Source organism: Panthera onca, chromosome E2, assembly GCF_046562875.1.
Source record: "Panthera onca isolate mPanOnc1 chromosome E2, mPanOnc1 haplotype 2, whole genome shotgun sequence".
Classification (NCBI taxonomy): Eukaryota; Metazoa; Chordata; class Mammalia; order Carnivora; family Felidae; genus Panthera; species Panthera onca.
Window position 1 is genome coordinate 57,039,671 of NC_138353.1, and position 22,555 is coordinate 57,062,225.

Consider the following 22,555-nt stretch of genomic DNA (forward strand, 5'->3'; position numbering starts at 1 on the left):
TCATAGGAGTGAAGTCATATGATATTTGTCTTTCTCTGACTGGCTAATTTCGCTTAGCATAATACCCTCTAGTTGCTAATTTTGCTTAGCATAATACCCTTCACCCACGTAGTTGCAAATCTTCTGCCTATTTTTTAAAATCAGAGTATTTGTGTTTTGGCGTTTGAGTTATAGGAGTTCTTTATTTATTTGTATAGTAGTCCTTTATGCAACATGCGAATATTTTCTGCCATTCTCTATGGCCGCCTTTTTGTTTGGCTGATGGTTTCCTTCACTGTGCGGAAGCTTTTTGGTTTGATGTAGTCCCATTTGTTTACTCTTGCTAAGGGATTTCATTAAAAAATATATTTATACTTGCTATAAAATTTACGAATCTACTGAAATCTGTTTTAATTCTTGGGTTCACAAAAAAACTTTTTAACTCTAGTGGATCTTCTTCAGAGGATGATGAGGAGTCAACTTGTTACCTTGGAAACTGCTAAACAGAAGGGGTCATGCAGCCATTCTGCCTTTCCCATTCCAGTTGGAAACCCAGTTGGAGTTTCCCTCCTTAGGAAAGTATTCCAGCTGATACTTGGAAGGAATCTGGGGATTGGAATACCACGGCTTTGCCCAACGCACTCGTGAATCTAGACCTTGAGAACCAGTGAGTCCCAACATCACGAAAAGAGACGGGCAGACATTAGGAGCCAGGGGGATGGTGCCCGAGCCTGATCCAGCATCTGGATCACACCCCCAGTTCGCAGGGAGTTCAGAGCACAGAGGAACGTGCAGACCTGAACTTGGAGTGTAGACAGTGGGGGATGCTACCTACCGGCCACTGGCCTGGGTTCCTCAACACGCGAATTGTAAGGGGGAGGATGGGGTGGCAGACAGGAAAGTGGCCCCTAACAATATCCATGTCCTAATCCCCAGAGCCCGAGAGCATGTGACCTCACGTGTCAAAAGGGACTCTGCAGATGTGACTGTGTTAAGGATCTTGAGATGGGGAGGTGGCACCAAGTGTAACCAAAAGGTCCTCATAAGATGGAGCAGGAGGGTCCAAAGAAAGGTGACTCTGCATGAGCAAGACGCGACCAAACATTTCTGGTTTTGAAGATGGACGAAGGCCTCCCGAGCAGAGAGATGCAGTGGCTTCCAGAAGCTGGAAGAGGTAAGGGAATGCACAGTCCCCCCCCCAAGCCTCTGGGAGGGTCACAGCCCTGCCAGAGCCTTGATCTCAGTCCAGTGTGGCTATTGCAGACATCTGACGTCCGGAACCGTAAGGAATCAGATTGGGCCATTTTAGGCCGGTGAGTTTGAGATTATCTTCGACCATAGCAACGGGCAATGAATGTAGAGAGGTGACCTGTCAGTTAAGGCGATTCAAAGCACACGCCAAGTTAGCAAAATGCACAAGAGCACACTAGAGTGCCACGTAAGGAAGCGAAGAGCCTGCGAACATCAAAGTCAGGAGAATGGGCCCATCCGTGCGGCGGGAGGCGGTCGTCGTCTGAGGAGGGCACGTGGCAGGGCTCCCGGGGAGGGTGGCCCCCTCCCCCCTCTCTGTCCCAGCTGGCTGGTGGCTTCAAGGGGGTCACCTGATAAGTCATGAAGCCGCACCTTTGTTTGGTGTGGTTCTTTAAGAGCGTTTTATGTTACATCTAAGGAGGTAAACATAATAACAGTTGCGAGGATGGTTTTGTAGTGTAGAATCAGACCTCCTTCGCAGCCGCAGGAGACGGGCATTTTCTCCCGGTCTTGCTGAGGTTTCTTTGGCCGGCGACGCAGGAAGTGGCCCAGAGAGAAAAGGAAAGAGGTCTGCGGGGCTCATGACTTACATTATGCAAAGGAGCGGGGGCAGGGCAGGCCTGTCAACCAAGGGACCAGGGGTGTGAGAGCGGTGTGCCCGTGTACCTACAAGCCTCAGTGGCCTTGCCCCCAGCTGCCACTCTCTGTGCTGTCCCGTGCTGTCTCCCCGTTTCCTGGCAAGACCGGGCTCCGTGTGCCCAGCATGGCGACGGGCCCCACGAGGCTCCCTTTCTTGTTTCCTTCTGTCCCCTGCATCATTTCCCCGCTCCCTCTGCCAATGTGTCCTGGGGTCCCCTCCCAGATGACTGGCGCTCGAATCTTTGTCTCAGGGTTTGCTGCTGGGGAAACCCCAAGCCAGACACAAAGAGAAGGCGTAACTAGGTGGGAGGAGATGTTAATCGAAAACACACAGATGTTGACGATATCTGTGCCCTGTTTACGTGCCCGGTTCTGCCGTTGGCACTGCCTGGCCCCCGGCTTCCCACGAGCCCTGGCGCATGGAGGCCCTCGATACCTATTTGGTGGACAGACCCATGGGCACACACAGCCGATGTCCCACCTCCCGTTAGAGAAGGTGAGAGGGACCGATCTTTCTTCCTCCCCTCGCAGACTCCTGGCAAAGCTGATACCCTTCCACTAAATTCCCTTTTTTGCTTAAAATAACCAGAGTCGGTTTCTGCTGCTGGCAGCTGGGTCATTTCTGAGACACCCAAGTAACGCTTAGCTCTACCTGAAGGCAAAACAGAGCCCGAGCCCCCGGGCAGCTCGGGCAAAAAGTTTGATACGAAGGGGCGGGCGCCTGGCTGGCTCTGTCCGTGAAGCGTTCGACTCTTGATCTTGGAGTTGTGAACTTGAGCCCCACGTCAGGGGTGGGGTTTACTTTTAACAAGTATCTTGTTTTCACAGTTCATTATGGAGAGAGAAGTGAACGGCTCCTCAGCTTTTTTTGTTAATGTTTATTTATTTATTTTGAGACAGAACGAGCAAGCAAGCAGGGGAGGGGCAGAGAGAGAGAGAGAGAGGGAGAGAGAGAGAATCCCAAGCAGGCTCCGTGCTGTCAGCACAGAGCCTGACTTGGGGCTCGAACTCACGCAATGAGATCATGACCTGAGCCGAAATCAAGGGTTGGACGCCCAACCGACTGAGTCACCCAGGCGCCCCCAGATGTTTTTTTTAAGTTTTCCTATCCCCTGATGCTCACTGAGCTCCAAAGAATAAATAGAATTGTGTTCTGTAACGAAAACAAACGTATTTAAAACTTCAACAAAGAAAGGAGAGGAACACAGTACCTCGGGGGACATGGTGATATCACGGGTGGACCCGTGTGGTTGCACACGTGGTTCAAAGTCACGGGCAGGCATTGAAGAAGGTACCGTCAGCTGCCTCGTTCCCCGTCATTTCAGTCAGTCCTTAACAGCCCCTGTAGGGTCTGCCTTCTTCTGGTCTGGCTGGTGAGACACGAGGCTCGGGAAGTGGGGCACGTGGTGGAGGGTTCCGGAAAGCGGTGGGAGCGTGAGACCCAAGCCCGTGTGACTGGTTCCCCAAGTGTCTGTGCCACTCCTCTGTCTCCGCAAGTCCTTCCCGCCCTCCCCACTTCCTCTCCACTGCCCGGCTTGGCCCAGAGACCCGTGGGAGAGAGCGTGACGCTCGGGCTCCCGTGAGCTGCTCTCCCCTGGGGCCAGCGTGTGAGTAGGAGAGCCCCCCCTCCCGCAGGCAGGTCCCAGCGGTGGGACCCTGCGAGCGACGGCAGCTCCCACAGCAGCCCCGCTTCTAGCCCCCGGTGACTTTGACCGGCGGGGGTGGGGGGGGGCGGTTCTGAAAAGGGAGCCTGTCCTCGGCCAGGAGCACCTGCAAATCCCCAGGGGCGTGGCTTGGCCCGCTAACCTCTGCCTCACCTGCCCGAGCCCGCCTGGCAGCCTGCTGGGTCCCATCCAGGGTGCACTCGGGGCCGGGTTTCGGGCTTCCCACGGGCAGGGGTGATGCCAGGCCCTGGCTGCGGGCGGCAGGGGGCCACCTCCGCGGGCGTTTCCTCCTGCGCCAGGCCAAGAGCGCGACTGTTCTGATTACGTGTCGGCCAGGAGCCGCAGACGTTGTGCAAACACCCCTCTCCGGGACTAGCTGTCTCCTCCCCTTCTCCCCAGCCAGGCTCCTCCGGCCCACCTCCTCGGGGGTCCTGCCTGCTCTCCCGGGTAGACCGTCCCGTGCCCCTTTGTGGGCCCCCACCGGGTCCTGCCCGCGGGGACATCATGACACACGCCATGTGGTCTGCTCCTCTCCCACCAGGCCCAGGGCTCCGGGAGGACAAGGACTCTGTGGAACCCACATCTCCCTCCCCATCTATGGCGCGTCGCAGGCACACGGTAGGTCCTCAGTGTAGGATTATTGAATCAGTGAACGATCAAATGGGTGAGGTTGCGTCTGCCTTCGGAAAGAGGCGGAGAGCTTCTGAGGCGGGGCCTGGGCCTCCTGCGTGCCCTCGTCGGCCCGATGCCTGGCAGCACGGGCTGGCCAGAGCAGACCTGTGAGCCAGGGAATGAACGAATGAAGGAAGGAAGGAAGGCGTTGCTGTGTAGCACGATGGGGATGTGCGCGGGTTCCGGCCCCAAACTCCCGGGACACGAATTCCGTCTTTCCCTCTTCTCTTGGCGGTGTGGCCGTGATCAGATCACCCAGACACGCTGTGCCCTCCAGCCCACAAAGCTCTGCGGGCGCCGATCGGTAGAAGGGGAAGTCACCCAATGGGGAAAACGGATCCCCAGGGATCTGGGTGGGGGGGTCCACACCAGCCGCTCCGGTTTCCTCGTCCGTGGAACGGGGGTGCCGGCGGCTGACAAGGAAGGTGTGCGTTTGGAGGGTCACACGAGGGCAAACACCCGAGTGAGCCCGGACCCTGGACCAAGTCAACAGTTCTGTTCGCCAGTGTTGTTACTCCCCTTCGGCAGACAGTCTCTCTCCTCTGTGCTGGCTCTCAATAAATATTTGTCCGACGAACAAGCCAGCTCTGCCGGGTTCAAGGTGCCTGCCCCTTCTCCTCCCGAGCATGTTGTCCAGAGCCTCTGGGTCCGGGGTGGCAGGTGGAGAAAGCTGACCATGGCAGGTGTCGCCACAGCGTGTCACCCACCCCCCTGGGAGCACCCCTGTCTTCCGGGGGGCATGGCCATTGTCCCCCAGCCTCCCCCTGCCTCCCTTCCCTGAGCCCGGGTGGCTCAGTCGGCTGAGTGTCCCGCTCTTGATTTCGGCTCAGGCCCTGATCTCACGGTTTGTGAGTTCGAGCCCCATGTCCAGCTCTGCGCTTAGAGCCTGGAGCCTGCTTGGGCTTCTCTGACTCCCTCTCTCTCTGCACCTCCCCCCGCCCCCGTCTCTCTCTCTCTCTCTCTCTCTCTCTCTCTCTCTCTCTCTCTCTCTCTCAAAAATAAACGTTAAAAAAAAAGGATAAAGACTTTTTCCTAGACCCAGATTCTCATCCAGAATTACACGTGCATTAGATTGCTATAACTCTTTAGTGTCCTTTGATCTGGAATATTCCATGGCCTTTCCTCGTCTTTCACAACGTTGACATTTTTGGAGAGGACAAGTCCCTTGTTTCCTAGGATACCTGTCATTCTGGGTGTGATGCCTCCTTCTGATGGGCTTTGGGTCAAGAGTCGCAACAGAAATACCCAGGAGTGAAGTGCACGTCCCCTGCTGCATCATATCCGGGGTCACACGGTGTCACCTGTCCCATCGCTGGTCCTGGTAATGCTGATCCCTTGGTTAAGGTCAGGTCTGCCAGGTACCTCCACGGTAACGGGACTGTTTTCCCTCTGTAACTAATAAATGTCTTCTGGGCACCTGGTGTCAGACTGTGTAGATATCTTGTATCTCATGAAGCATTCACCTGCTTTTATTTGGATTTTAACAGATTTTTTTTTCCCCTGGAGCAAAACTTACCTCCAGAAAAATCCACAAAGTGCTCAAGGAACTATTACAAAATGAACAGGGCAGGGGGGCCGGAGGGGGCCTTTAGTGAGGTGCTCTGGGAGGGGCTCAAGCCTGGGGCTGAAGGCAAGAAGGAGGCCCTCTGAGGAGCTGGGGGGGGGGAGTGCGGGGAGCGGGGCTGGGGAGGCCGGCTGGGGTGGGGGGGCTGCTGGCAGAAGCCAGTATAAGTCTAGTTTTCTTGGGAGGGCTCCAGAGCCCAGGGTGAGGTCCCACAGTTTCTTCCTTTCCTTTCCTTTCCTTTCCTTTCCTTTCCTTTCCTTTCCTTTCCTTTCCTTCTTTCTTTTTGCAGGGTCATTCACCTATGGGACTGGACTGGTGTGCTGGCTGCAAGGAAAGCCAGAATGGGAACCAGAAGACCAGCCCCTCTCTGTTTCCTGGGCCAGAGGGATTGCAACCCCCTTCTGAAATTCTCACTCTCCGGGGCACGAGCCCAGGCCAGCCTGCACCAAACCAGGGGAAAGAAGGCCCGGCCCCTTTCCAACAGCAGGTCCCTGAGAACTGACCCTCCCCCCCCTTCAGGGACAGTCTCACTTGGGAACCCTGGGCCCTAGGAGTTTTCAAAGGGAGTAACCGGGAACTTTGAACTCTTTTTATTATATCAGAAGCCAACAGAATTTGTTCATTTAACGACAGTTAGGTTTCCCAGTTTAGCCACATATACTCTCATCCGTTTTCTGTTCAGTAAATACGTATACAGGGTCTCCTTTTAAAATACACCTTTGTTGAGATCGAGATCGTTGAACATCAAGTTCGCTATGTTTTTTTTTTAACTATTTTATTTCTCTCTGAAACGCATAAACGTCAGAAAGTGCCGGGAGTTTGTGGGAAGCTCAGGGCGGGTGGGGATGCCCCTGATTCCCCATCACCCTTGGGGAGGAGCCCCAAGTGAGTTAAAACCTGAGGGGTGAGTAGGTGTTAGAGGAGGGAGGGTTGCCAGGGAAGAGCCTGTCCCTGGGGCCCCGGGGAAGGGGAAGGGGGTAGCCAGGGAGTGGCAAGAGCAGGTGTGAGTCTCAGGACGGTGGCTGGGGTGGGGGGCAGGGAACTAGCCGTGCAGGTTTTGAGGGTTGTTCCAGGACACCAGCACTGCTGTTCCAGACTGGGACCATCCCAGCCAAACAGGGGTGGCCGCCTCCCAGTGACCCTGGGGAGTACAAACATAGGGTGAGCTGAGACATGGAAGGCCTTGGGCCTTTTGGTCTGGGACTGGAATTCTCTCAGACTCCGGGTGACGGGTCTGGATGCTTGTGAAGTTTGTAAACGAGAGTAGTTTTTGAAAGACAGTCACATCTCCGCTTACAAGATAGTCTGAAAAAGCACAACTATAGGAACAGTGAAAGAATCAGTGGTTTCCAGGGGTTGGGAGGGCAGGTGGGGCCCAGGGGAGTTTTCAGGGCAGCGAAACCATCTGTATGACACTATGATCGTGGATTCATGACGTTACACATTTGTCACAACACACAGCATGAGCTGGTGGCTCAGTCTGTTAGGCGTCCGACTTCGGCTCAGGTCATGATCTCGCGGTTCGTGAGTTCGAGCCCCGCGTCGGGCTCTGTGCTGACAGCTCGGAGCCTGGAGCCTGCTTCGGACTCTGTGTCTCCCTCTCCCTCTGTCCCTCCCCTGCTCGCGCTCTGTCTCTCTCTGTCTCTCAAAAATAAATACACATTAAAAAACAATTTTTTTTTTAACCCACAGAATACACAACACCAAGAGTGAACCCTCATGTACACTATGGACTTTACCCATAGAAATCTCTTTCAGCCATACCATCACCTTCTAGAAGGTTCCATAACACCTGCTGCCCAAGATCATTCCTTCCTCTTCTGGAAACCTTTTGGCGAATAGCTCTATTCACGTGCCAGGTCCAAACAATTGTGGCTACGGAGAGAGATAAGGGGAAGGGTTCCCAGGCCTGGCCCGTCCAATGGGGAGATGTCACCCCACGCACGAACGGTGATGTCTGCTGTGGGCGTGTAGCAGGTGGGAGCCGTGGCCTCTCTGCTATGTATTTCCGCCTGGGGACTGAGCGAGTCCCATGACACATTCACCCAGCAACTGGCGTCCTGCGGTCACCTAGAGGCCCAGAAACGCTCGCAGCAGCCATAGGAGTTGCTCAGCCAATGTCCGCCATCATTTGGCAAACAATGACTATGGAAGAAGTGACAGTGAGGGTGTGACCCCAACAGTGCCTGAAGAGGGGTTGTGTGTGTGTGTGTGTGTGTGCCCATGGTTTTGGTGCAAACATGTGACTTGTTTCACTGTGGTGACACCAGCTGAGCACACGCCCCCTCTCCCCCCTCCCCGGGGCCTTCTCTCCACATGGAATATTGTCCCCCCAGTGAACACCTTGACCCTTACCTTGTCCGGGTCTCTGCTCAAGAGTCACCTCTCCTGCCTGCTCTGGCAACAAGAGTCTCTCTCTCTCTCTCTCTCTCTCTCTCTCTCTCTCTCTCTCTCTCTCGGGTCCCCACTCTGCTTACAACAAATGACTGCGCCCTGGGGGTGGGGGAGGTGCTGAAAACAATAGAAATTTCTCGTCTCACAGTCTGGAGGCCAGAAGTCTGAAATCCAGGTGTGGGCAGGGCCATGCTCCCTCCGAGGGCTCAAGGGGTGAGCCCTTCCTCACCTGTTCCAGCTTCTGGCGGCCCCACATGTTCCTTGGCTCATGGCTGCACCCCTCCCATCTCTGCCCCATCTTCATGGGGCCCTCCCCCTGAATCTGTCTCTCTCCTCTTCTGTCTCTCTTTTCTCTGTTTCTCTTTTTGAAGATTTTTTAAAAAATTATTTTTAAGTAACTTCTCTACCCAACGTGTGGCTCGAACTCACAACCCCGAGATCAAGAGTTGCACACTCCATGGACAGAGCCAGTCAGGTGCCCCTCTCCTCTTCTGTCTCTTACAAGGAAGGACGCCGATCACTGGACTTAGCCCCCACCCTCCCCACCCCCAGTAAATCCTGAGATCCTTAAATTAACTTAATGATGTCTTCAAATTTGCTTTCCCAAAGAAGGGTACATACATAGTGTCTGGGGGTTGGGATGTGACATAGGCTTATGGGTGGCCATTACTCAACCCACTACGTGCCGGCCTCACACAGCATTACGCATTGATTTATTCGCAGCCTATCACACCTGCCAGGAGAGAAGATACAAAGTTCGAGAAGAAAGTCTTCTGTGTTTGTGCTTAAAACTATTTGCTGAATGAATGAATGAATGAAAGTGGCTTTCTCACCCTAAATTCCAATTTCTTCATCTATAAAATGACTATCTTCTTTTTAATGTTTATTTCCTTTTGAGAGACAGAGAGAGACAGAGCACAAGTGGGGGAGGGGCAGAGAGAGGGAGACACAGAATCCGAAGCAGGCTCCAGGCTCTGAGCTGTCAGCACAGAGCCCGACGCGGGGCTTGAACTCATGAGCCGTGAGATCATGATCTGAGCCGAAGTTGGACGCTTAACCGACTGAGCCACCCAGGCGCCCCTAAAAAGATTATCTTATTGCCTGTGTGCATGGCCATTAAAAAACAAACAGAATTGAGAGTTTACGTAAAGAGCCATAATTTCAAAAGAACTTAAAATTAAATGTGCGCGCGCACACACACACACACACACTACCCCTTGTATGGCATATCCCTTCAGAAAAGGATGCCTGCAAAATACCAACCTTATCATTTGTGAGTGAGGTTTATTACCAAAAAAGTTTCAGGTGCCTTAGGATTGCATCACATCTTTCCAACAGGGCGTATTGTTGGGAGATAATTTATGGGAAATGAAATGACACCACTTTCGTATAGTGAATGGGAGTTGAAGAGCGTGACCTCATCGTTCAAGGTGCCCAGAGCAGATATTTCAGGAAAGGCAGGATGCTTGTGGCTGCACCCCACCCTTGACTCTCAATACCAGCCAAAGCATGAACATCCCCATCAGAGCTGCAGACTCAGAAAGTTTCCCAGTGAACCACCTTGCCTGACCTGATTCCTTCAGAGCGGGTCCCAGAAGTTGGCCAGCTGAAGGCAGAAAGAAAACTCTTGAAGGAAACAGTCTTGAAGTCAGTAGTGATGATCATGGAATCCAATCAAAGTGACTGAGGTAATAAAGCACATTCAAAAACAAATATAAATAGCAGGTGTGATTCTGGGGGAAAGTGAAGAACGCACAACAGCAACGAAAAGGCCAAAACAATAAGGTTTATGTAATCAGATTAAATCCCTAAGATTATGGGGGAAAAAAGCAAAGATTTGAAAGAGAAATATGAAGCCGAAAAACCCTATTATATTGTAGAAAGCAATCGAAATAGATGGCATAATTATTTGTCTCTATGTCTGAAATGCTTTCAGATAGACCCTGATAGAATTTTCAGTTTATTCTGAAATCAACATAAAAGATGACAGCATGTAGCAGACTGCTTGTCTCAAAAGGCACGGAAATAAAACATGAATCAGGATGATGGAAGCCAGTCTAATGATAACAACTCCAACAATGTAGACATGACCCATTTCCCCAGATTAAAGCAAGTAGCCTCAGATTGGGAATACATTTCAGGGACATCTGGGTGGCTGTCAGTTAAGTGCCTGGCTCTTGATTTTGGCTCAGGTCATGATCTCGCAGATCGTGAGATTGAGCCCCCCGCCTGGGGCTCTGCACTGAGTGTGGAGCCTGCTTGGGATTCTCTCTCTCCCCCTTGCTTTCTGCCCCTCCCCCACTCACGTTCTCTCTCAAAATAAATAAACATTAAAAAAAAAGAATAAATTTCAACAAGCTGCTGTTGATGAGAGAGACACATTGAATAAATATTTGGGGGCATTTACCATGTTTCAGGAAAATTATTTTCCATGGCAGACACTGAACAGATGCACAATGATGAAGATATAATAGTCCCCTGCTTCACAGAGTTTATATTCTGGGGGGGGGAAATGAAACCAGACAGCTAAAAATAAGGTACCAAGTTTGGATCCCACAGGCTAACCCATGGAGAAGAAACAGTGGCAATAATTAACTCTACAAAGTGTAGTTTAAGGAATACGTTTTAATGAGATACAGGAGGCATTAAACATTTAGAAGAGTCATCACGAACAGGTAACTTATACGCACCAATCAACAGGGAAGTGTAATACAAAAAGCAGAAATTCAGACAACAAGGAAACAAATGGACGGGAAAGCAATTAGACTGGGAAATTTCAACCTCTTCATTATCTTCCTATGTGAGATCAGTTAGTCAAAAGTAAGAACGTGAACAATGTCACTAGAAAGTTAGAATGAACAGATACTGGACTGATTTGCCAAGAAGAGTGCAGCTCCCCAATACCCTTTCAAAGAATACACCAACTTTTCGGGCGCCACTGAAATATTTACAAAAAATTGCATACAACCCAGGCACCAAGTCCCAACAAAGTGAGAGAATTAGCAGACGTGTGTGCGGGCTGATCCCAACACAACACAAACAGAAATTACACTTAAGCCTAAGGGTACCCATTCAACTGCTTCCAGTCCCATGGCTTTAACTGCTTTCTCTGTGGTCCACTCCATCTTTTGTTTTCATCCCAGTAGGTCCGGGCCTCCACCCAGAGTTTCCTTCATGAATGCTCTGGGTGTTCTTAAACTGGACCCACAAATTCTAGCCTGGGCATCTCCGAACAGAGGCCACTGTGACGGGATCCAAGAGGTCGAGCTTTAAGGGAAAGGCACCTGGCCAGCACATCACTCCCTGTTCACGGAGGCTGCCCCGCCTGGAGAAACCACACCTGAGTGACACTCTTGGGAGAGCATCAGATTCTATGCCAACAAGACATTCTTCCTCCCTGGATCCAATACTGTCTCAAAATCTCAGAATGCCAGTTAGAAAGAACCTCAGAAATAGTTAAGCTGAGTTCCCATGTATCTTTTATATTAATAATAAAATTTACTGAGGACCTACTACGTCAGGGACTGGAGAGTATTGTTAGGCACTCTACAAATGCAAACAGCAGCCCGGATCTGTACAATAGGACTGTGAGGTTGGTTCCCAAGATCTCCTCTTTGCTCCCCCAGACCCACTTTCCACCCTCCTGCCTTCTCCTTTGGATTCTCAGCCCAGAAGTCTGCATCGGTGGCTTCTGTTCTGTTTCTCTCCACTTTCTGCTCATGCCTTTCGAAACAGTCTGTGTATCAAACTCTCCCCAAATTACTCAGTTTGAATGTGCCAGCCGTTTCCTGCTGGGACCCTGACTCAAAGGGAGGTAGTGCCGTCCCCATTTCGGGGATGAGCAAACTGAGGTGGAGAGAGCTGAAGTTGCCCAAGGCCATGCATTTGGAAGGAACAATCCTGGGATTTCAAATCTGTACTCACTCGCGCCACAATTTTGCTCTATTATTCCTAGGCCTCTGTTGACATTGGTGGAGACAGGCAGGCATGACGCTGGTGGTATCTTCTATTTCGGTCGGGAGAAAAGAGATGGGAGAAACAAGGGCCACCAGAGCTGCCCATCAGGTTGAGTGGGGCTGAGGTGGACACCCTTCGGGGAGCAGGTGGGGCAGGTGGCATGTATTTGCTCAAAAAGGGCAGCACCATTTAACGGAAGAACGTCCGTGTCGCACTCTAGAGTTCTTACATTTAAGAAGCCCACTCTATAGACGAGGAAACTGAGGCACAGAGGAGAGTCACAGCCTTCCCCGAAGCTACCTCCCTACTCAGTGGTGGGTCTTGTTATGGATTCCAGTCCCACGTGAAGCCAAAGCCCTTACACTTTCAATAGGGCCAATAGGGGGGGTGGGGGGGTGGGGGGGTAGGGGGGCGTGGGGGGCTCGACCATCTACCCTGCACGTTCAGTCATGTGCCCCGGGAGCCATCTGACTCCAGCAACTTCCGCGGGATGATGATGGCACCGCCACCAAGCCCTCCCTCCATCTCACTATGAAGGGCTCTCACGGTGGGCGTTTTACAGATCAGTAAACTAAGGCTCTGGACATCTAAGACGCCCGCCCGAGGTCCCAGGGTTAGCGAGCGCAGGAGCCCAATCTGCAGATGAGAAGAAAGGGCTCGAAGATCATCTACGACCACACAGAACCCAAAGGGGGCCCTGGGGTCCTCGAGCCCTCCTCCCCATCCCGGGACGCGCTCCCAGCGCCCTCCCTGGAGGTGAGATCTTAGGCTTCTCCTTCAATTACGGACCGGGAACCGCCACACCCCACATGCCCTGCGGGCTCCGGACCCGGCGACGCAGGGTAAGGCGAGGTCCGGGAATCCGCACTCGCAACCGGCGTTTGCTCGCCCCCCTCCACCCCGTCCCCGGCTGCAGCTGGTTCTCCTGATCTGGCAAGACTGGGAAACGGCCCACGCCCTCCGGCGCCGCGGTTAACCCCGCGGCCGGCTCCCGGGGCGGGGCGGGGCCAGGTGCGCCCGGGGCGGCCCGCGGCGTAGCTCCGCCCCGGGGGCGGGGCCTCACCTGCGGCGGGCAGGTGGGCGGCTACCAGGTAACCCGGGCCTGGCCCGGGAGGCTTGGGCGCGCGCAGCCGGCCGCGGCCACGCCAGGGACCCAGGGACGCGGGCAGGGGCGGCCGGCGGCGGCCGGGAGGCTGGGCGAGGGGCACCCCGCCTGTTCACCATGGTCGAAAGACGCTTCTCTCGGTTCCTGCAGAAGCTCGCCTTCCGGGGCGCGGGCCACCTGTACGAGCCGCTGGAGAGGAGCGAGTTGGAAATCTTGGTGAGTCTGGGCGACCCGGCGCGGGCCGTCCGCCCCGCCGCACCCCACCCTCCCCCGCGCCCCCGCCACTCGCCCTCCCCACCCCGGGTTCTAGAAAGAAGCCGTCTTCAGAGCAACGCCAGGTCGCGTTGCTACCCCGAGCCGGGCACGCGCCATTTCACCACCCCCCCACCCCAAAACAGCCCATTTTGTGGATTTGAAAGCGAGGCAGAGGGAGCTTCAGCGGGTCCCCTAAGAGGCACCCGGCCGGCAAACGACCTAGCTGGGCACTCCAGCTAGGTTTCTCCGACTCCAGAGATTTTAAATTCCTGGGTCTCTGCACACAGGCTGCTATATGGATTGATGGGTTGATTTTTAAGTTACTTGAATTGAAAACAAAAGAAAACCAAAGCGATGTAAAGAAAACAAAAACATTTGGCGAAAATGTTTTAGCAGTAAGAGTGATGATGATGATAATAATAATAATAATAATAATAATGGTGAAAATGCTTCCCGCCTCTCCAGCGCGCTTTTGAAATGTACTCAGATGTGTATGTTGACTTTGTAGCCTCTAGGGGACCCTCTAGGATAAATCTACAGGATTATCAGGCCGGGAGCATGGGTGGGGGGAGACTGGGGGGGGGGGGGGAGGTAAGGGAGGGGTTACTAGCAGCCGAAATGACAAAAGTGTCCAAAAAAGCCCGTGCACTTGGTGAAGCCAGCGTGGGTGGGTGACCCAGGAACTTTCTCCGGAGCTTTGCAAGAGCGTAAGCTTTTGCTTTTGCATCCTGCATGGTAGGAGAGCAGAGAGCGCTGGATTCTTGCAAAAGCATCCTGGGGTCGTTGCACTTTGTTTGTTTGTTTCTTCCTTTCCAGCATAATCAGTCATTTAAGAATAAAATTCCCCGAAACAGTGCCCTGGGCGAGCTCGGGAGAATACAACATTGCAGTGGCCTTCCGACTGGGGAAGGGGAACCTCACGGTTAAATTCACGTCTTCATGGAAGAGATGGGATGAAAACGCTGGACTTAAGCGATTGATTTTTCCTCCCAAAGAATGACAACAAGTCCAAACGCTTTGGTTGTATGTTGCTTAAACGTTTGCGCATTTACAAAGTAGCAGTTTGTAAAGGAACGTCAGTGCGAGCGTTCTGGCACCCGCGTGGTAGACCGCGGAGCCGGGTAACTAGCAGTCCTCACGTAATCTCTGTCTTTCTGAAGCGACGTGTGGCTTCGGCGTGGATTGGATGGGTGTAGGGTTTGGTTAGTTTGCTGAGGTCCGTTTCTCTACCCACGTGCCACGCAGTGAGTCCTGGGAAAGGAGTTGGAGGTGGGTTTGCCGACGCTGTGATTCCTTTTTCTGTTTTTTCTTTCTTTCCATGCTTTGGTTTTTTGCATCAAGCCGGGTGTTTTGCAAACACTCCTGATGTGTAGTTGGTTGTGATTAGGTTTTATAGGCTGTCCAGGTGTGGCTGGTGGCCACGTGGCCAGGTGTGAGGATGATGTAACAAACAGGTGCTGGGGGGAACGTGATCTCTGCATCAAAGCGGACTTCCTTCCTCCAGATCTTTTCCGAGGGCGCCCCCCCCCCCCAAGGGCACAACAGGTCTTTAACCTGCCTGTAGGTATGTTGGGGGGCTCACCCACCCGGTTGTGGACCGGGATGTTCTCAGCAGGACCCTGAATGGCGTGTGATGGGTGACCTGGAGGTGGGGAGTGGCGGGGAGGCTGGCGACCCAGGCAGCCGGCGGCAGAGCCTGGCTGAGACACGGAGGGTCCGGTCTCTGAAGGCGCCCTGTGCAAACCCAGATTACATAAATGTAAATGGGGGTGTGATGAGAGTGGAGGCTGGCAGGCGAGGCGGCCTGTTGACTGCCAGCTCGGCTCATAGTCTGAAGCCTTCTTTGCTCTCACACTTACTCCCCTCCCCCTCCCCGATTTTGAACCCCTTTTTTTTTTTTTTTGGCCAAGAAAAATTGAAAAAGAAGCAGAATGTGTTCACAGCGATCATTTCCACGCTATTGTAACTGTCTTTTATGAGCACTTGTAGGCAGCGTTCTGGACGGCCGCCGAGCCTCCCGGCCACTTTGCCCAGTCACCTCACCTATGATACTAATTATCACTGAGCACTTGCTGTGCCTTCTTTCGGGTCTCTCTGCACTGAGGTCAGCTTTATTACTATAATCATAAGAGAGATGATCGGTTAAGTGTCTGACTGTCGGTTTCGGCTCAGGTCATGATCTCACGGTTTTGTGGGTTCAAGCCCTGCATCGGGCTCGGTGCTGGCAGTGTGGAGCCTGCTTGGAATTCTCTCTCTCCCTCTCCCCCTCCCCCACTTGCACTCTCTCGTTCTCTCTGAAAATAAATAAACTTAAAAAAAAAATGAGATAGATGAGGACATCGAAACTCACAGGGGGGGCCAGGTGCTAAGGGTTAGGGGTGGAGGAGAAGACGTACACACTCCCAGCTCCCCTGGCGCCCCCTCCTGGTGGGCAGAGATGGGTACCGGGCTGCTTAACCACAGGTGGGTAACACCCGGGAGGGAGAGGGATGCTTACTTTCCTACGAGTGGCCAAGATCAGAGTGGTGTGCCGGGAGAGGGACAGAGCTCACAGGGGCTCTGGGCAGAGCGGGGCGAGGTGCAGGGGTTGGTGTGAGAAGGGTGAGGTCGCAGAGGTGAACCACGAAGAGCCTCTGGGCCCTCGTGAAGAGTTTGGGCTGTATCGCTAGACAGGGAACCGTTGAAGGGTTTTGAGTCAGGGCATGACGGTCGTTCATTCATTCACAGATGAGCCAAACATTAGGAGCGCAGCAGAGAAAACACGCGGTCAGGCTCGCGTTGTGACGATATCACCCTTGGGTTGCGGGAAGACAGTGCGCAGGAGGGAGTTCTGAGGCGCACGCGCACCCACACAGATATACGTTAGTGTTTCCCAAAATAGAACGAGAGGACTCGTGGAAGAAACGTCCTACAGCCCTCCGGTGTCATCTTAAGTCGTTTGTGCCACAAGGCGGCTTAAGTATAAGCATAGGGGCGCCTGTGTGGCTCTGTCAGTTAGGCATCCAACTTCGGCTCGGGTCATGATCTCGCAGCTCACCAGTTCGAGCCCACGTCGGGCTCTGCGCTGACAGCTCGGAGCTCGGAGCCTGCTTTGCATTCTGTGTCCCTCTTTCTGCCCCTCCCCCACGCGTGCTTGCTCTCTCTCTCTCTTAAGAATAAATAAACATTAAAAAAAGTATAAAACTTGCATTAAACGTAGCTGTGTGCATATGATGTAACTTGACAAATCAAACGGAGTTTATAATGAAATCATAAAGTACAAATGAAGCAACTGAGGTTTGATGTGACTGGTGATGTTTTATTTAAACCAACCACTGACGTTGAATGATTGTATTAGTTGTCTGTTGCTGTTTAACAAATTACTCCAAAATGCAGTAGCTTAAAACAACAACCGATTATCTCGTGGTTCCTGTGGGTCAGAAATCTGGGTGTGGCTCAGCCGGGTGCTCCTGGCTCTGGGCTCTTGTGAGATTGCCGTGCAGTTGTTGGCTGGGGATGTGGTCTCATCTGAAGGCTCATGTTGTGGCAGGGGAAGGATTCCCTTCCAAACTCATTCTTTTTTTTTTTTTTAATTTTTTTTTTTTAACGTTTATTTATTTTTGAGACAGAGAGAGACAGAGCATGAATGGGGGAGGGTCAGAGAGAGGGAGACACAGAATCTGAAACAGGCTCCAGGCTCTGAGCCATCAGCACAGAGCCCGACGTGGGGCTCGAACCCATGGACAGTGAGATCGTGACCTGAGCCGAAGTCGGATGCTTAGCCGACTGAGCCACCGAGGCGCCCCATCCAAACTCATTCTTGAGGCTGTTTATAGGCCTTAGACTTTTACTCTATGGGCCTGTCCACAGAGCTGCCTCATGGCTCAGCAGGTAGCTTGCCCACGAGTGAATGATCCAAGAGAGATTGAAAAAGCAGCCACGAAAGCCTGGAAGCCACAGGCTTTTTATAACCCAACCTTGGAAGTGACATCTTTTTTTTTTTAATTTTTTTTAACATTTATTTATTTTTTAGAGAGAAAGAGAGCATGAGCAGGGGTAGGGGCAGAGGGAGACACAGAATCCAAAGCAGTCTCCAGGCTCTGAGCTGTCAGCACGGAGCCCGACGCGGGGCTTGAACTCATGAACCGTGAGATCATGACCTGAGCTGAAGTCAGACGCTTAAACGACTGAGCCACCTAGGCACCCTGGAAGTGACATCTTATCACTTCTGCCATGTTCTGTTCATTAGAAGTGAGTCTGGGGGCCCCCGGCTGGCTCAGTCAGTAGAATATACAATTCTTGGGGTTGTGAGTTCGAGCCCCACATTGGTGGAGATTACTTAAATAAGTAAAATTAAAAATATATAAAGAATGAGTCTAGGTGTGGCCCATGCTTGAGGTAGGACAGGAGGAGGGGGTTGGATTCCATAAGGGCGTGAATCTCAAGAGGCAGGGGGTAGACGCTGTCCACCACAGCGGTGGAAAGGAGTAGCTTCTTACATGTGAGATCAGTCACATAAAAACCAGAGCCACGCCCGGGACGTAGTCTGCTCAATAGTTCTCTCTTTTTCTTACTGTTTTCATTAGTCTTGAATTCTAGTCTTGATTTAGGCTCCTTTTCAATTTTGGTTTTGATGATGCCCAGGCTGAGAATGTCCGATTACACGTATGTGTGCAAAATGGCATTTAAATCTGTCGAGAGTCCGTTTGCTAGTTTGGGATAGCCAGCCTCTTCCTTAAGCACAAGGGACAGCAAGCAGCCTATGAATGTCTGTTTTCAAGGCTGTCCCGTGGTAACCGTAGAATTGGCCCATGCACTTGAAGGTAAGGTGAGTCTCGGCCAGTGGGGGTGAGAAGATCCCTCGCTCTGTGTTGGCTACCATAGTTGGTGCTTCTCAACCCTGGCGGGTAGCTATGCCCCCCAGACTGGATTCAGGTCAGGCTCTCCTTACAATGTGGTGACACCACTCCGTGGTTCGGTACTTCTGAGCTGACTTGTCAATACCGTCTGCTGGGTCACGATTCTGTTCTCCTGCCAGTTTTCCTCTCTGAGCCACTGAGAAACTTTCATCCCTGCGGGGTGTCATGTGACTCTTGTCACCGATGCACACGTGGGCCCTAGTGTGGCATAACAGTGCTTTGTCATCGATTGGCCCCCAATGGTCTCTTTTAAGTAGGGCAATCATTGGAACACATCGTCAAAGTTCGAAAGTTCTTAGAAAACCGTGGGCTCTTGGGAATATGTCTGCAGATCCCATCCTAGAAACTCTGCCCCAAATCCCAATGTCATGAGACTTGTTATTAGGGGTAGCAGATCCCAAATCTCCAGAGCTCCTCGGGGGAAGGGACTAGAAGGCTCGTCGGTGGCTGTCTTCTCTCTGTGTATATCGGCCCCAATGTCCTCTTCTTAATAGGATACCAGTCATATTGGATTAAGGCCCATCCGAACGATTTCACTTTAATTTAATCACTTCTTTGAAGGGCCTCCCTCCAAATACAGTCGCCTTCTGAGGTACTGGGGGCTAGAACTCCAACATATGAATTTTGGCGGGACGCAGTTCAGCTCATGTCACTATGTTCCGTGTAGAATCTTGAAGGGTATCGGTGGGGAGGGGCTGTGGGCCACAGTGGGAAAATATGTAATCTTCTGTTGAGGTTATAGACACTCTTGAAGTTGTACTATTAACCTCACCCACCTGCCCTACGTCACCGGGTGGAAAATGGGTGGACTGGGTTCTTCCAGCTCCGCCATTTTCCCCTTGACCTTCCATTGGTAGGGAGGGAAAAGAGCCCACCTAAGCACTTGTTTGGCCCGCCTTGAAACTCAAGTGCTTGATGGGAAAGAAGGGCTCAGGATAGACTTGAAGCACCTGGAACAAAGGCAGATGCTGCACAGAATCATCCTTTATCTTTCAAACCCTTAAAACCAAACTACCGTGTTAATTCGAAGCCCAGAGTTCCCGCCCGGGGTCCGTTACTTACGGCAACATGAGTTTAAGCATAATTACTTAATCTCTCCACTTTCAAATGTCCTTGCCTGCAAGTGGGGACATTTGTGGTAATAATCGGTAAAAGTGTCGGATTCCCTTTCTGCCTTCAAGGTTCCTCGTCCGTGCGTTTCACTGGCTTTTTGTGAAGAAGATGAGATTAGGGAATGTATGCAAACACTCAGCACACTTCTTTGCTCACGAGTATGCCCGCCTTCAGGGAATGTAGTCATTAAAAAAGGATAAGAAAATAAACAAGGTTTAAAACTCTTTGTACATGCCTGGTCCCAAAAGCGATAATTTTTATTCAAACCCTTTGTACAATGCTCAGTTCAAAAGGTGACAGTGATTTTGGGGGCGCCTGGGTGGCTCGGTTGGTTGAGCATCCAACTCTGGATTTTGGCTCAGGTCATGATCTTGCAGTTCATGAGTTCAAGCCCCTTGTCCGGTTCCTCACTGACAGTGCAGAGGCTGCCTGGGAGTCTCTCTCTCTCTCCCTCTGTCTCTGCCCCTCCCTGCTCACACTGTCTCTTTGTCTCTCAAAATAAATAAATAGACTTTAAAAATTTACAAAAGTGATAGTAATTTTTAGAAAATATTTATTTTTGAGGGAGAGACAGAGCGTGAGGAGGGGAGGGGCAGAGAGAGAGAGGGAGACACGGAGTCCGAAGCGGGCTCCGGGCTCCGAGCTGTCAGCACAGAGCCCGATGCTGGGCTCGAACTCACGAACCGTGAGATCATGACCTGAGCCGCAGTTGGACGCTTAACTGACTGAGCCACCCAGGCGCCCCAAAGCGATAGTTCTTTTTCTGAAGAGTCTCTCACTGTCTTGCAGTCCGACTTGGGTCAAGTGCATGGTCCTGCACCCGGAGAAGAGCTCCGTGGTAGGGGCAGGAAGGACCGGGTACACAGTGCGCGGGGCCCAGCGCAAAAGGACAGTGTGGGGGAAACGACCAAGAATTTCAAGACGACGACGGCAGGCCATTGCCTGAAAAACACGCCCTCCTGGGCGCGCCCGTGGGGCTGGCCCCGGTGGGGGTCATTGGCATGAAGTCATGAGTGGGACGTGCGAGCAAGTTCTTGCTGTTTGGTGTCCCTCCCTTCAGCCCCCGCACAGACCATCCTTCTGGCTGTCCCCGCTTTAGTGGATTCTTCCTATAGGGCAGCTGCTGTCCAGATGCGGTCTGGTCCCAGCGGTCTGAGTCTTTACAAGCCCGTGCGTGGTTCTGATGCTCACGTGAGCTCCTTGGACAGCTGTCCTCCTGTTTAAAAAGACTGACCCTACCGAGTGGAGTTTATGGTCTGGTGGGGTCGACAGAGAGCTATGAAATACTTCTAGTAGTGAGTATATAATTACAAATTAAGAAAAGCCCCATGAAGGAAAGCACATGTAAGGCAGGAGCGGGACACAGCCTGTGTGTGTGTGGGGGGGGGGGAGTGGTAGGGACTACTGCAACCTGGCTGCAACCCTGGAGACTTCCCGGAGGAGGTGGCAGCCCTTTGGTGAGCTGAGACTTGCACCCAAGCTACTACGGATTGCCCCAAGCCCAGCTGGCCTCCCTCCTCTGGTCTGGGAGGTTCCTGTTGCCCAGGTGGATTCCGCAGTTAGTTTCATTCTCCAGGGTCAGGAGTCCTCTCACTGTCCCCCTCTGTCCTTCTCTCTGCCCCTCCCTCCCCCAAATTCCAGCACCGAAATGCGAGCACGAGGAAATGCCTTCCCGGACCATTGAATTAGGCTAATATTAGTTACTGTTTTTCACTTATCTTTTGTGAACTAAGAGCCTTACACATTTTTCTTTCCTCCCCCTTTCTCCTTTCTAAAGGATTTCTTTCCCCCCATAAACCACAATAAAAAGGTGCACATTATGAACTTCCTCCTTCTCTGGGCGCTTTTTCGCTCCTCCTCAGCGGGGGGTGGAGGGAGGTACTGTTTGAATCTAATCAGCTGGCAGCAGTCAGAGGCGTGGCCCCTTGCTGTGCAGTCCTGAGAGGCTGCGGTCAAGAGCGCTGAAGCCCGCAGCCCAGGCCCCCCCACCCCGGGGGGGGCAAAATGACCTGGAGCCAACTCAGTGTTCTGTACAGCGGGGTGTTGTGACGGGGTGAAGGCAATGATTCAGTATGTACAAAGCATTTAGGGCAGCCCCTGATCTCAGTAATTATTATTTATATGCCACTACACAAGTGTCTCTTTAAAAACACAGACATAAAATCACACTGTGCACGCCGTCTGCAACAACCACCCCCCCCCCCCCGCCAGCCTCTCCATGCCCCTGCAGTAGATACAGATCAAGAACGTTCTTCTTCAATGGCTGCGTAGACATTTCTAGTTCACCCGCCCCCGACTGATGGGCATTTGGGTGGTTCCCCCCCCCCCCACTTTTCTTTTTAATTTTTAGAAGAATGTCCCAGTGAACATCTACGGGTGCACCGTGCTGTGTTGAATCCTTATAAAAATCCCTGCAGAAATCTGAGGTTTAGGAAGCGAGGCACCTTCCCCGGGGTCACGCGGCCGTCCCAGGAATTCGGACCCGCGTCAGGTGTAGGAGATGCTTGAGTTCTCCTGACCTCCTCCTCCGTTTCTCTTCCATAAAGTTACTGCTCTCCTGGCCGTGATTAGTGTTTCATGGAGGGTCGTGTCGAGGCTGTTTCTCATACCTTTCCACTCTGGTGTTAGCATCTGTGGGAGGTCCCTGCCCAGATCGATGGCGCCTCCAAGAGGAGCTGATCTGCTAGTTCTGTCCCTCGCTCATTGATTCCTTGGTGTTCAGGCCGGAGGGAGCGCTGCCCCCCTCGGCGTGCCCATTCATTCATTCATTCATTCACTCATATTATCATGAATTCCTATTTTATAAGGGGCGCCTACATTTGTTACCATCGTTTTAGTTTGATGTCCCCGGCCTGGCCCGTAGGAGCATCTGCAGGGTGACTGCCGTGTCCCCTGATGTTTTTTCCATCGCTCTTGGAGCCCGTCCTCGTTTTCTGGCGTCACAAGAAATTCCAGGCTCATTTGGCACTTTCCCAGCCCGAGCCCTGGAAGCAGCCATTTCTCCACTCTTTTTAGTGGAAGAATGGAATTTACAAACCAGGACCTGAGGGCAGGTGGCTCATGC

At 52.4% G+C, this 22,555-nt stretch overlaps 1 protein-coding gene and 1 long non-coding RNA gene across 3 annotated transcripts in view; both read left to right on the forward strand.

Annotated features, from left to right (window-relative positions):
- The first annotated feature begins 487 nt into the window (after window positions 1-487).
- On the forward strand, window positions 488-5,612 carry LOC144614567 (uncharacterized). Its single transcript, XR_013552400.2, has 3 exons — window positions 488-1,153; window positions 4,075-4,151; window positions 5,382-5,612. It is a non-coding gene; the product is annotated as an uncharacterized LOC144614567 (long non-coding RNA).
- Window positions 5,613-13,191: 7,579 nt separating this feature from the next.
- Window positions 13,192-22,555, forward strand: part of ATP2C2 (ATPase secretory pathway Ca2+ transporting 2) — a 63,145-nt gene continuing 53,781 nt past the window's right edge. For both annotated transcript variants that reach the window (XM_081791571.1, XM_078439111.2), the window contains exon 1: window positions 13,192-13,441. In XM_081791571.1, coding sequence (XP_081647697.1) covers window positions 13,343-13,441 — 99 coding nt within the window. In that variant the 5' untranslated portion in view covers window positions 13,192-13,342. The remainder of the gene's footprint in view (window positions 13,442-22,555) is intronic.